This window comes from Scomber scombrus, chromosome 17 (genome assembly GCF_963691925.1).
Source record: "Scomber scombrus chromosome 17, fScoSco1.1, whole genome shotgun sequence".
Taxonomy (NCBI): Eukaryota; Metazoa; Chordata; class Actinopteri; order Scombriformes; family Scombridae; genus Scomber; species Scomber scombrus.
The window spans coordinates 23,947,862-23,962,768 of NC_084986.1; the positions used below are offsets into that span (position 1 = coordinate 23,947,862).

Here is a 14,907-nt window from a genome sequence, read left to right on the forward strand (position 1 = left end):
TTTGGACATTTTCTCATCAATTTGACTTTTTTTTTAAACTCAAATTTGGCTCTGGGGAGGGGGGTCTTTTCTCTTTCACTGGCAGAAATGGTCTGCTGTGTTCCTGCTCATTTAACAGAAAATAGCATTAGCAAATGCTACAAAAAATAGACAGCAAAATATGAACTGACTTGAATACCAGACAATTTTAACATGAGTCCGGTGCTAGACAAGTCATCCGAGCACAATCTCACATGGTTTTCCGCAGGAGTCGGTTTCTGAAACCATGGACAAGTGAGGAACACTGTCCTCCACCGATGTTCATCAGGACTTTCTGAATGATCTCAAATGTGTACCTTAGTTCCTTTGGATAGTCTATGTTTAGAGAAAAAAGCAGACCCATCAGCAAAGCAATGGCACGTGGGATGTCCTTCAGTTCAGACAGGATCACTGCTTCCTCAAGGACCACAGCGGTGTCAATGATTTTTTCTCCATCCTTCACCATCACAACACCGACTTTCATCCCCTTTGTGAACGTGTCCTCTTCATCTGTGGCCTACAACACAAGATTTCAAATAAAGCAAAAATATCTTTAAATGTTCTATCATGTATATATGTTGGCATCTCAGACAGGATTACCATTTCAGACATGTCGATACCAATCATTAGCTGACTAAAGGGCCACAGAACAAAAAGTTCAATTTCGTGATTTGTGTAGAATGTGAATCAGTTTTATCTAAGCTGAACAGATCTTTTCAACCATTTTTGTGAAGGAATGGTGTGCATATTTTTGTCTAATACCTACAGAAAGCACATTACATAATTGTTTTTATAGGCATCACTATGCAGGCCCTACAAGTCATTGTAACTTAAAGCAGAAGTAAGTGATATATTTGTGTTAATATAAGTTTTAAATAGTTATATCTTCCGACAGCAATCACTTACATGGAGTGTTTGGACTGAAACACGGGTCTCTCAGTCCCTCTGCTCTGAGCCGAGGAGAAAACTTTTATCGTATCCTACAGTTTTTATCCAATGAGGAGAGAGAACGGCATGCAGGGCTGTGTGTGCAGCCAAGGGACGCCGTGAATGTGGTGACGTAGGGACGAGGACTGTTATGGTGCGTTCAAGGAAACTCGTAACTCGTGTTTTTCCGACCTGTGAAGTCGTACCAGTTTGATCTGGTACGAGTTCACGGGTCAGAAGTTACAAGTGGCCGTTATAGTGACTTTCACAGGTAAAACAGGTCGGAGAAACACGAGTGGGTTGCCTGGAACGCTACAAAGTCGTAAGTTGTGACTTGAAGCTGTAATTTACGGTTTCAAAAGCCTGCCTGGAACACAGCATTAGCCAAAACGACCGGATCGCTTACTTCTGCTTTAATTTATTCTTGACCACTGCAATAAAGTTAAACAATGTTTACCTCGACAGTCTTAAAAAAACCGGACGGATCCTCCTTGAGAAAGTGAGGAAGGCCCAGCAGAAGAACTGTCCTCTTGCGGTGTGTGGAGCTCTGTTAAAAAAGAAGAATGAAACAGTATTCAACAACTGGTATTTGGTATCACCTTGTAAACAATTAAGACCTCTCAAGTTAAAATAAGACATTAAGACTTTCTGCCAGCCACCTCGACATTAATAGATAGGACAAGTACAAATCAAATAATTTTTGTTTTTTTAAATTAGCTACTTGATGCAACAAAAAGCAGGTTTTAATGTCATGACTGACAGCTCAACTCTGCTCATGACTGAGTCTACCAGCTGTATGGGCAGAAACTTAAAACATTTGTATCTGTACTGTATATCAGGATCCTTCCTGATCTGCAGTACCATCACAAATATGGTGTGAAAGATGCTAACAACAAATGTGGGAGACATGGATGAGGAAAATATAATTTAACACTTACATCATCATTGAGACATCTCATCAACCTGTTCAGGCCCACTATGCCACTTTTTGCTTTGTACAGCTCAAGGAATCTTGCCAGATACTGGTCCAGCCCAGCAAAGAAGGAGCCCTTCAGATCAACAGATGTAAGGCGAGCAAATTCTGCTTCAATCTGTGGATAAAAAACAAAACAAAAAACAGTCAGAGTATGCTTTTAATTAATACTCAAACTGGACACTTTGGGGGGTATGCTAACTAGCATCTACTGTAGCTACTACACTGACAATGAATAAATACTTAATACAAACCCACTTCAAATAATCAAAACTATCTCTGTAGACTTAAATAAACTCAGTTTGGAGAAGCAGAGACAAGCACCACCAACAAAAAGTGTTTAGAAAGGTCCATCATAAAAAAAACAAAAAAAAAACCCAGCCTTTTCTGATGGGAGATCCCCCAATACTGTATGCAATACAATGACTAGGATAAATATGTCTTAGAATCAGACTTTGATTAATCCAAACTATCTCTTTAGGAGCAACATTTCATTTGACTCAAACAGCACTTTACCTGCCGTTCAGCAAACAAGGCTGGCCACCTGTCTTTCACTTGTTCCACAAGGGGTTCATCCTCAACAATTTCTTTCCTCCGTAAGGGGAACGTGTTACTCATCATCTCACCAATTTGGTTCCAATCAACCTTTCTTTTCTTCATCTCGCTGACCATGGTAGATCTCTCTGTCTCAAGGTCACTTTGGGCTTTCCCTTCTGGAAAATCTGGCAGGAAGTTCACTTCTGACTTTCTGGCCCTCTTTAGTCTTTTTGAACTTGTTGATCCAGAGGTACGTGCGTTCACTCTGAGCTCGGAGCAACCAGCCACTCGCATTTTCTGCCGGAAATTTCCCATTTTGAACTTTAAACTAAACTTCCAGCAATACCACCCACCAACAGACCGTGGTTCCTTCAGACAAGGATGCTTGTTGATGAGAGCTTGGGCCACATGATCATAGTCCTCACGTGATGGGTAGGGATTGTGAGCATATATGGCTTCTGCTAACTTGTCTAAGATGTCCGATTTCATGTCTTTTGAAATGTCAAGAAGGCTCCCATCTCTATGGAAGGCATCATTCCCTTGCCTCAGTTTCAACTCAACATCAAAAGAAAAAGCAGGAATGACGAATGGTTGAGGCAGCTGACGAGTTTGGGTACCATGGGGGCTATCCTCGAGGGAAGATGATGACAGGCTTGCCGTGTCTAGAGTTGAGTCTGTGTTGTATTCAGAAGACTTGGTGTGCACTTTCAAAGTTGCTTTATCTTTATGAAGCTCCGACATGCTACTTAAATTGCACAGTTCATTGTCGAACTCGGGGTCCTGATACTGAATCACAAGGTCGCCCTCCAGTCCCAGTTTGGTCTTCAGGATTGAGCAGAAGTCATGAACAGTCTCCGGCAAGGTGTCAATGGTAACCTTTCTTATGTCATTTTCGCTCAAGATGATGCGCAGCAGCATGATGAAACTGAAATGAAAATAAAATCCACAGAAATTACATAATTCCACAATTAGTTTGAGTGTGGTCACATTAATAGAATTCAAAATATGATCAGGTCTTTGAAGTGTCTGTTATTTATTTGTGCATTGAAGTATCATTCTGAACTCATACTTGTTAATATGTGCACTGAAATTAAAAGGGGTACTGGTCAGGTAGGCAGTGTGCCTCAGGTGTATATCATTCCATGAATATCACTTTGGCCCCACGACGGACATTTTTGTCCAATGAGGGAAATTTTAAATCATTTTTTGGCCATAACTTTCACTGAAAAACTTGCCACTATTTCTAGATATTTTAAAAGCTTTTCTAGATATATATTTTATTTTACTTTTTTGGGGATAAAGTTTGCCCTAAAGAAAAATATTGTTTTCTTAAATCTTACCACTTATTCTTGATTTAAAAAAAAAAACTTTTTTCCTTGATTTTTTTTAAACTTTTATTTTATAATAGCCTAATTCTCTACAAAAGAAAAGACTCACACTCTGCTTCTTGCTTGGCATCCCCATTTAATGAATCACTGACGTTTCAAGTCACAAAACGAAACGTCAGCCACCATTAAATGGTGATGCCAAGCAAGAAGCAGAGGGCGGCCTTTTCTTTCAGACTGCAAGCCACATTAAACTCTGCACCTGCAACACAAGACATGGATGTGCAAATATCCTCTTCAAAAAAATAACCTAATTCTCTCCACTTTTCTAGATTTTCTTCTTTTTTTTTTTTTTTTTTTTTTTTTTTTTTAAACATATCTTTATTGGTTTTTACATTCATACAACAACATAGAACACTTAAAACATATGGCAGTAATACAAATAATAATGAAAATACTAATAGAATACAGAAAAAGTAAATAAATAACTTGTCATAATAAAATAAATAATTAAAAAGGGATAAATTAAATAGACAAATTGGTCAGAGAAATTACTGAGCAATAAATAATAAATACATAAATAAAAAAATAATCATATAAAATGGTAATGATAATAAATTATTAATAATAATAATATTCTTAATATAGGTTACATCATACACTCCTATCAACACATTAAATATTTTTATTATCTCATTCTCCCATTGCCTCCTCCAAATCTCCATCTTTCAACAGTTCCAAAAATATCTTCCAAATGTCATAGAATTCAGACGCCCTCTTTCTAACAATATAGGTCAGCTTCTCAAGAGCCAAACTTGATGTTAAGTTATTCAACCATTGGGTAAAAGAGGGGCCATTAACATTCTTCCAACATAATGCAATACAGCGTTTGGCCTGCAGTAAACAAAGATCAACCATTTTTCTTTCTTTGCCGGATAAATTACAGTCCTCTGGATAAATGCCTAAAATACATAACTTAGGGCATAGGGGTACAGGGGAAGTAGTGATTTGAGAGATATATTTTAATATTGAGCTCCAAAACTTTTGAATCTCTTCACATTTCCATAAACAATGAAATAATGTGCCCTGGTGGTTTTTACACTTATAACAAAGATCAGGTATATTAGGATCAAATTTATTTAATTGTACAGGGGAAATATATATTCGCATTATCCAATTAAATTGTATCATTCTCAATCGAGTGTTGATGGTTTGAGTATGTGTTTTTAAACATATTTTACCCCATTTACTGAGTGAAATGTCTTCTTGTAAGTCACGTATCCACTCCCGCCTCTTACTATCAGAGTTTTCCTTATGGTTTTCAACCAGCATATTATAAAACCGGGAGACCAGCCTTTTCCCAAAACAGCTTTTTGTAATATGTGTTTCTAAGGTGGATAATGGAGGTTGTTGCACCGAGTTGTTTAAATGTGCCAGAATAAAACTTCGAAGTTGTAAATACTTAAAGAAGTGTTTCTGTGGTATATCAAACTTTGCTTTTAACTCATTGAATGACATTAGAGTAAAATCATCATATACATCCTGCAATTCTACTATGCCCTTGTTCATCCACGTTTTAAAACCCAAGTCATTCTTTGCCGGGGCGAAGTTAGCATTCCCCCAGATCGGGGCGAAACAGGATAATCCTGGAGAGTCACACAACAGTTTTTGTACCACATGCCAAACAATAATGGTGTTTTTTTACAAAAGGATTAGTAGTATCTTTCTTTAATGTTTTAAAAGAAGCTGAATATAGATAGCTATTCAATGACAAACCTTTTGAGGACCGTTTTTCAATTTCTAACCAGGGCATGAAAACATCTTTAGAGAACCAAAACATTGTGGCCCTCAACTGAGCAGCCCAATAGTACCATTCTAGATTTGGCAGCTGTAGCCCCCCCCTATCATAAGGTAGATATAGAAGGGAGAGTCTGAGTCTTGGCTTCCTATTGTTCCAGATGAAATTGGAAAGAAGCTTTCTGGTCTTGAGAAAAAAAGAAGGAGGAGGGGCTAGTGGAATTGATTGAAAGATAAATAAAAATTTTGGTAGTATAGTCATCTTTACTATGTTTATTCTTCCCAATATAGAAAGAGGTAATGTTGTCCATCTCGTGATCTCTTCTGTCACACCCTGTAACATGGGCTCATAATTGGCTGAACTAAGATTATTTATTTTAGGGGTTATTTTGATGCCCAAGTACTTAAATCCCTCTGTGGCATTCACAAATGGATGTGACACTAAAGGTTTCTTCCTCTCATTTCCATTTAAAAACATAATAGATGACTTTTCTTTGTTCACTTTAAACCCAGAGATACTCCCAAATTGACCAAACAACTCTAAGAGAGATGGTATTGATTCTGCAAGTTGAGATAAGAATATAATAGTATCATCAGCGTACATTGCTGTATTGTGTTCTAAGTCCCCAATCTTAATACCATGAATTAAGGGGTGTGATCTGATCGCTATTGCTAATGGTTCCATGGCTATTACAAAAAGAAGAGGTGAAATTGGTGACCCTTGCCTTGTACTTCGAAATAACTCAAAAGGCTGAGAGATGAGATAGTTAGTAGATACCATTGCAGAGGAGTCAACAAATAAAATTTCGACCCATCTACAAAAGTAATCACCAAATCCAAACCGCCCAAGCAACTCGAGTAGATAGGGCCATTCAACTCGGTCGAACGCCTTTTCGGCGTCGACTGATAATATTGCAGTGTCAGGGGACTCTTCACACTCGTGAATTATGTTAAGAACTCTCCTCACATTGTGGAACCCCTGCCGCTTTTGCACAAAACCATTCTGGTCTCCATGTATAATGGCTGGTAGAACCCTCTCGAGTCTCATGGCTAAAACCTTAGCAATAATCTTTGCATCTGAATTTAAAAGTGATATGGGTCTATAAGAACCGCGTTCGGTTGGCACTTTGCCTGGTTTTAGAATAAGAGTGATCAGAGCACTACGTAACGAAACGGGGAGGGAACCTGTTTTAAAGGATTCAAAATAAACATCTAATAACGGGGCTATTAATTTTGTTTTAAATAATTTGTAAATATCTATCGGAAGCCCATCTGGACCCGAAGCTTTACCTCCTCTCATGTTTGTAATGGCGTTAGAAATGTCATTCAAATTTAATTCCCTCTCTAGTTCAGTTTTTGTACTCTCAGAAATACAGGGAATGACCAATCCATCGAGGAAATTGTTTTGGTTTACCAGGTCTCGAGGGTTGTCAGAATTATAAAGGGTTTTATAATATGAGACAAAGGTGTTATTGATTTCTGTGGGATCTGTAGTTAATTCTCCTTGTTCATTCCTAATTGTATTGATGGCTCTGTCAGATTCAATTTTCTTAATCTGCCAGGCTAGCAGTTTACCTGGCTTTTCGCCCTGATCATAAAAAGTTTGTTTCAGTCTTATTATACCATCCTCAGCCTTAAGCATGGAGAGCTCCTCATATTTTGCTTTAAGGGTCAGTAATTCTTGTTTTTTTTGTGTCGAATTATCTATGCTAACCTCTCTCTCTAATTCTCTAATTTTTGAGTCTAATTCATTCATATTCTGTTTGAATTTGTTAAATTTAGAGCTGGTGAAGCTTATCATTTGTCCTCTAATATATGCTTTAAAAGCTTCCCATCTAATGGTTGCAGATGTTTGATTCGTATTTATAGAGAAGTAGAGATCAATATGTTCTCCTACAAATTTTATAAAGTCAGAATCTTGTAACCATTTAGGGTGTAATCGCCACTTGGTTGGATGTCTATACACTTGTTCGACGTTGTAAAATAGTGAGGTTGGGGCATGATCAGATAAAACAATACTATCATATACACAATTTGTTATACTAGGTAGCAGAGATGAGGAAATTAAAAAATAATCTATTCGGGAGTGGGTTTTAAATACTGCCGAGTAGCATGAGAATTCTCTTTTGTTGGGGTTTTGATTTCTCCAAGGATCACAAAGGTTCAGGTCTTTCATATATTGTTGAATTTTCTTTCTTGTTTGGGAATGGGATGTATCTATCCCTGCAGAGCGATCCAGTTTCGGGTCTAAAGCACAATTTAAGTCACCTGCCAATATTATCTTACCAGGGAGGGTGGCCAAAAGCAAAAATAAATTCTCAAAAAATGATGGGTTATCATCGTTTGGGCCATATATATTAACCAAATTAATACTTTCTCTCAAGAGAGTCCCTTGAACCACCAAATATCTACCAGTTTTATCATAAATAGTGTTATTTATTTGAAAAGGCACCGAATTATGAATTAACACCATAACCCCTCTCGAATGAGAAGGGAAACAGGATGCTACTACTTTGCCTGGCCATCTCCTACGTACTTTCACTAAGTCCTCTCTGAGTAAATGAGTTTCCTGGATAAACACTATTGATGACTTAAGTTGTTTAAGCCTGGTAATTACCTGTTTTAATTTAGTCAACTTTACCATCCCTCTAACATTCCATGAAGTGAATTTAAAATTCTTATTTGCAGTCATCTAATCTTACTAATACACCAGATTGTACAGCATAGAATCATCTTTTAGTTGTTGGTAAACCTGATGAGCATCTCTATGTGACATTTTGGGAGTGTACCTGTAGAATACCACATGATGTGAAAGAAAGAAAGAAAAAAAAAAGCAAAAAAAAACAAAAACAAAAAAAAACCAAAAAAAAAAAACCAAACAAAACAAAAAAACACTTAAACCCTGCCATGAACAATACCCCTTAGCTGTCAACCTGAACAAGACAGTCCTTTCCCCACCCTCCCCCTGACCTTGGGGTGCAGTTAAGTGCACACACTGATCCAGTGTAAACAAGGGAGCAGTTAGACCAAACCAAGCAGTCCTAATAACAGACCGAACAACATAAACAGGACAATTGTGTCCCCTGGCAAAAAAAAAATAAAAAAAAATATATGTATATATATATACACAAACAAGTATGTTCATCTAGTCTTTCTTGCAGCTTAACTTCCATTCGGGAAGGCCGACAGTACACTGAATAACCACTTTTCAAAAAACAAAACAAAACGAGTGACAGCCCACTTAAAAAGGGCGCGTGGTAGTCTCTGTATAAATAGTAAATAAAAAGCGTATTTACATCTGAGGAGACTGAGGGAATAATACAATTATGTAGCCTATACAAAACAGAAAAGTCTCCACAGAAAAAAGAGAATAAACAGCATTCACGTGTGTGTGTTACTGGCCCATAAAGCCATCAATAACAAGCTATAGCTGTTATAGGTGGATAATAAAGGATTCAGCAGTTCATTTTAGTTCACCTGTGAGTCCTCTGTGTTCTGTAACCCTTTGATGAATTTTTCAGCATCTGCTGGGGTTTCAAACTCACGTGTTTGTCCATCAGACGACACTCGTAGCTTGGCTGGGTAAATTATTCCGTACCGTATGTTCATCGACCTCAGCTGCTGTTTCACCTGGTCGAAACCCCTCCTGCGACGGTGGAGCTCCGCCGAAAGATCCGGGAAGAACATGATCACTTGACCGGCGTAGATAACTTTGCCTTTGGCCCTGGAAGCTCGCATCACACGGACTTTATCCTGGAAGTTTAAAAACTTCACGATGATGACCCTCGGTGTGGTTGATCGATTAGGTTGCGACCGGCCGGGCAACCTGTGTGCTCTTTCAATGAGAGGTGGACTCGGGAATGTTGCTGGTCCCAGCACTTCTGGGAGCCACTTCTCCAGGAAAGCTACCGCGTCGTTTCCTTCCATCTTCTCCGGCACGTTAACTATCCGTAGGTTTGAACGACGCGAGCGGTTTTCGAGCTCGTCAAGTTTGTTTGTGAGGAGAGACACCTGTTTAGCTAGCGCGTCAGTCTTGCCTTTCTCTGAGTTGACTGTGTCTTCTACGGTGCTAATGCGCACTTCTGCTTCATCCATGCGCGTCGAGAAGTCCTGCACGTCCCTCTTAACGTCTTGAATGGCTTTAAGGACCACATCAATCTTTGTGGAAAAGTCATTTCTGATCCCATCGAGTATCTGAATGACGTCCATGTTTTGGGCCGATCCAGTGTCCACGTAGTCCTCACGAGGCAGTCGCACGAGGCTAGCATCACACTCTGAGTTAGCTAAGCTAATAGCATCTGAGACGTCGTCTTCTTCACACTGAGAAAGGTGTGCTTTAGATTTGTTTTTTTTCGGCATATTGTCGCGGGTATGCAGTATCAAGTCGCCACGAATGAAAGTTATCACTGTTTGTGCAGTTAAAGGAAAGTTTACAGGATTTTTCAAGAATATAGCCAGGAGCTCACAAAAAGACGTCTGCTCAGTTCAGCGCCATAACCACGCCCCCGATTTTCTTCTTTTTTCAAGAAATTTCTCTACAATATTTCCAAAAATGCTTGCCATTCATGCCTATTTTGAATGTACAAAAAAGTTTGTAAATTCAGTCTCAGAAAAAAAAAGTGTATTTCTGGTGAAAAGTGTTTTCAAGGTTTTGTCCAGTGGGGGTCCCATGGTCTACTTTGTGATTGATTTAGGGGTCACTGATGTAAAAAGGTTTGAGAACCACTGGTTTAAAGGATGGACGATGAAGTGGGGCCAAAGGGCTAATTACTGAATTGTAATAAACTACTATAACATACCTTTATCTGCCTATGTGGTGGCTCAGCAGAAACATCTGTGAATAAGTCTGAGGATATTTGGAAGCTTGAGTTTGTGTGCGTAAGTGTGTTAATGAGTGGTGTGTGTTCTAACCAACCTGAGAGAGGCCTACACAAGCAGACAGATCTTAAGTGGACTTGTGACTGCTGGTTTTCTTCAGCTCGATGGAGTTGATCTTGGACAGGATGAACTAGCACCGTCTTGTACTCTGTTGTTGACGTCTGACTGAAACACACACACGACAGAAGCTATGAGCTGATGCTCCAAACTTTAACTTTGAAAAAAATAGAAATTACATTTTTAACAAACTGAAAAACATGTGTGCAAAAGTGGGGGGCTTAAGAGCTTTAAAAAAAACAACAACAATACCTTAATGTACAAGAAATCCCTGAAACCACGAGTCAGCCTTGCACAGTGTATGCTGACAACGGGGATGTAAGTGGTTCAGCTACCGTCAGTTGAGCAGGGTCTCTCTTGCAGACTTGAACCGTCTTGTACTCTGTCGTTGACGTCTGACAACACACACACACACGACAGAAGCTATGAGCTGATGCTCCAAACTTTAACTGTGAAAAAAATACAAGTGACATTTTTAACAAACTGAAAACCATGTGTGCAAAAGTGGGGGGCTTAAGAGCTTAAAAAAACAATACCTTAATGTACAGGAAATGCCTTCGGTGAAACCAGAAGTCGGCCGTGCACGGTGTATGCTGACAATGGGATGTAGTGGTTCAGGTCTTCAGGTTCGGCTACCGTCAGTTGAGTAGGGTCTCTCTTGCAGACTTCGTAACATCGTAGGTGCTCCAGATACCAAGCTGAGAAAGGTTCCAGAAGAAAAAATAGCTTGTTGCATACAAGCAACACATGTATAATCTTACAAAAATCAGGAAGGCCACTTGTGCTTCCAACTGACAAGAACATTCCCTTGGTGTATCTTGTCCCGTGAATGTATGCGGTTGTGGCCAGAGATACACTGCTCAGAGTTCTACATTTCTTCTCAATCACTTGTTTGACAGAGGGGGCCAGAATGTCCAGGGAAATATTTGATACTCCTTTTAATTCCACTGTTGGTTTAAACAGGTTGGGCGTGTCCAGGTAGTATGCCAACATAAGTTCATGTCTGAGGGACAGAGTCAATAGAATGTTTTTGAAATTATTGACATCACGAACCACTTTTTTGAAGAAACTATGTTTCGCTTCGAATCGTAACGTCCAGAACTCTACCAGTGGTCCAAAGCAGCGGATCAAATGAGTGTAGTGTTCAATAAAATGATGTTTAGGTTTCAGTTGCAGTCCTGGAAACACAGTCAGTAATAGTTTTCTGTGCTCACTTATTTTGGCATCAAGATAACACAAGCTTTCATCTGTAAAACTGGAGGATGCCAAAAGTTCCACAATGTCTTTAAGTTCCAGAATTACAGCCCATGCATCATCATTTTCAGGAACAACATCCCCTATGAACAGAGGCAGCAACCTCAAAAGGGTCCAATTTTCATGGCCGTTGCCTCCTATAGTTTTACTTTTAAGTACTTTTTCTGGAATTCTCTGTGGACGGTTAACACTGTCAGAAAATTTGTAGGGGAAGCGCTGTATGACAGTGTTCAAATAGTCCAATGTAAAGTACTTCTGTTGAATTAATTTTTTCAAACACAAACAGAGTTCAAAAGGTACAACACCTTCTAACAGGTCATGTAAGAAGTCAGGAGGAAAACCTTTTATACAATGAAAGTAAGATAATTTGTTCAATACACAGTCTCTTTTCACTCCGTCAACACTTTTCAAGCACTCATTCTCCCCCACCGCTCTGTCTGTGTCGTCGGAATAAATCCTGAATTCACCGAGTGAAAGTTTTACCTCCGAAGAAACATGCAGTCGACGATGCCCTCCAACTTGCGTCCAAAATGGAGGAAGGGAGGAAAGGAGCACATGTTCACCTGCTCGCAGCTGCATTCCCACAATGCATTTCAAGAAAAGCGTGATGACGCAGGCGTTTTTATCTCCAAAGTCAAGTTGACTTACATTTCTAATTCAGTTGGGCCTGGATTTTCAAATTGGCATTTATTTTGTAGTTGAGACGTTTTTAACTAATAATTTCATGTTATTATAACAACCTCAGTAATCGTGTGTCCTAATGACATAGAATAATATGTTAAGATAACAAACAGACAAAATCACAATTTACAGTGTGGTTTTAAACAATACTAAAAACATACTAAAAATATTAGGGGTTTCATTTTGGGGTACAAAGTCATTGGTGGGGTCAGGGAATTTGGTTTCTCACCTACTTAGGATCCATATCTACGTCTGCAGTGTAAGCGGAAGTGATTTTTTTTTTTAAAAGCAGAGAGTTCTGGGAGGATGCATGCACAAATTAACTATGATTCTAAAAAAGCTGTTATCAACTTAATTAAGGCATATTGTTGTGGATGTGTTCCTAAAAATATAAATGTTTACGTTTGCAAAAATTACATTTAAAAAAATGAAACTGTGAATTAGACAAAAGTGTATTTTTTCACCCGTTGTCATCAAAATTTGTACACATACCCGTGCAGGACTCTGTTTCACGGTCCTCTGATAAAACTGGTCCCGTGTCACAGCTGGATCCATGCATGCATAATGTCCACAGATCATGGTTCAATCCCAACAGTGCAAATCCCAGACTATCTTCTATTTCTATTAGGAATTTAAGTAAATGTCATAAAAAACAGAGCAAGTGGACCCAAATCCAAGTGTTGTATTAGACGCTGTAGCAATTTGTTCCGTGTTTGTCTGATATACAGTTTGACATAAATCCTACATTCAATAACATACACTATGTTTGTTGAATCCAGGTAATAATTTGGTCAACTGGGGCACCTACGCCTTTGTGTCTGTTAGTGATGTATTTCATCGATCTAAGATTGTTGCATTTTGTTGTGTCCTTGCATTTTTCTGTGAGACATGGACTAAAAAGTCCTTCAAATTCTGATTCTGCATAAAAGTCGAGATACCTTTGAAGTCTGACAAAGGTTCCTTCATGTCCTTTAACTTTTCAAAGTGAGTTATGACTACTGTATTGAGTTTGAGCGAGGTCGATGAAGATGTTCTGACTAGAGAGATCATTTTATTCTCCCCTCCATTCACCACAGCAGATCTCTGTGTCTCCTGATGGCTCTGTTGTGTCTCAGCTTTAACAGAGCGGAAAAAAGTTCTGCTCTGTCCTCTTCTTCTAAGAACTCTAAAGAGTGTTTGTATTGCCCCTTTGACATCCTCTGCATTTGTGCATACTCTGGGAAACCTCACCAGCTGAGATTTGAGATTCCCCTTGAAGGTCTGCTGTGGGTGGTGACTTGTTTCATGCAACAAAGCATGAGTTTCGGTTGGCTTTAAAAAAAAGTAGAGTACCGCTGGACTGGCCTTGACACAGGTGATGGGCTTGCAGTTCCTTTGCCAACTGCAGTCGTCATGGGATGGTGGTAGAGATGCATTTCTTGATAAGGACATTGGTTTTATCACAGCAGTGTCTGTGTCTTGTCTGTCACTCTGTCACCATTTATTGTTTAATGAAATTTGAATGAATTTTTTTTAAAAGCAGAACAAAAAAACATGCATATATTAAACCTGAATTTTAAAAAGGGTCACATTTACATAAAATGCTGCCTATATAAATTTGAAAAATGAAATAAAAATATCGGCACATATCGTACAACATATTCACTGATACCGATATATCTGTCATATAAGGTCAATATCGGCTCACCGCTATATCGGTTGAGCTCTACTGTAATCATTCCTCCTGTTCATATAGTGAACATTAGAAGATCCTTCCAAATGTGCCAAAAAATGCAAAATCTTTCAAAAGTTTATATATTATATAATCATATCAAGTGGATATTTGCCACATGTACTGTTTTTTAGCATCAAATTCCCTCTTTGTGTTTCCTCAGATAGTGCTTCCCTGTTAAATGAAGCTCTTGGAAAGAAATTTTAATAAGTATACAGTAGGCTGTAATTGACAGTATGAATCCCCTTATGTTTGTTTTATATCTGAAGGATACATACACCTGGTCATAAACTCCATCATCAACATTCACAGTCCTTAGAACAGCTGGACTGACTGTAACAAACTACAAAATGTTCAGTAGGTGCACACATGCCTGTTTACTGTAAGTGTGCCAAGTAAAGACGGCCATTCCACTTTAATGTGGACGGCCATATGTTCTGTCCTGTGGCAGCTGCGTCGCCGTGGTGTCAGGTTTGTTTATCAGGTGATGGGTAATGGATGCGTTCAGGTAGCACTCACTGGATAATCATCATCACTTCTCCCTGTTAACCATCCATCTGCAGCTGGATATCTGTGGATGTTGGAATCTGCCAGAACAACAAAACATATCCACTGTTTGTTTTTGTTTTTCTATTTTTAAAAGGGGAGGTTGTAGGATTATTAAAAGTCCTTCTGCTCAGATTAATAAGATTGAAATCCATTATTGTTAACGGTATGCAGCAATGACATGCAAGCGATCACAGATGCTC

The 14,907-nt window shown here is 38.8% G+C and overlaps 1 protein-coding gene and 1 long non-coding RNA gene across 2 annotated transcripts; both read right to left on the minus strand.

Annotated features, from left to right (window-relative positions):
- Positions 1-229: 229 nt before the first annotated feature.
- LOC133997396 (uncharacterized) lies at positions 230-2,782 on the minus strand. The gene is made up of 4 exons (XM_062436970.1): positions 2,435-2,782; positions 1,884-2,036; positions 1,403-1,492; positions 230-535 (listed from the first exon to the last, which is right to left on the minus strand). Exons 1-4 carry the CDS (start codon positions 2,768-2,770, stop codon positions 230-232), a joined length of 885 nt encoding a protein of 294 aa, XP_062292954.1. The 5' UTR covers positions 2,771-2,782.
- Positions 2,783-2,837: 55 nt separating this feature from the next.
- LOC133997975 (uncharacterized) lies at positions 2,838-12,181 on the minus strand. The gene is made up of 4 exons (XR_009927324.1): positions 11,049-12,181; positions 10,765-10,907; positions 10,493-10,620; positions 2,838-3,380 (listed from the first exon to the last, which is right to left on the minus strand). It is a non-coding gene; the product is annotated as an uncharacterized LOC133997975 (long non-coding RNA).
- Between the last annotated feature and the right edge of the window lie 2,726 nt (positions 12,182-14,907).

What these genes read in the sequence shown, in the direction of transcription:
- LOC133997396 (XM_062436970.1), bottom strand. Translation starts at nt 2,770, where the DNA reads ATGGGAAATTTCCGGCAGAAAATGCGAGTGGCTGGTTGCTCCGAGCTC. An exon ending in CCTTGTTTGCTGAACGGCAG is followed by an intron (nt 2,037 to 2,434) that starts GTAAAGTGCTGT and finishes TTTTATCCACAG; the next exon opens with ATTGAAGCAGAATTTGCTCG. An exon ending in TGAGATGTCTCAATGATGAT is followed by an intron (nt 1,493 to 1,883) that starts GTAAGTGTTAAA and finishes CTTTTTTAACAG; the next exon opens with AGCTCCACACACCGCAAGAG.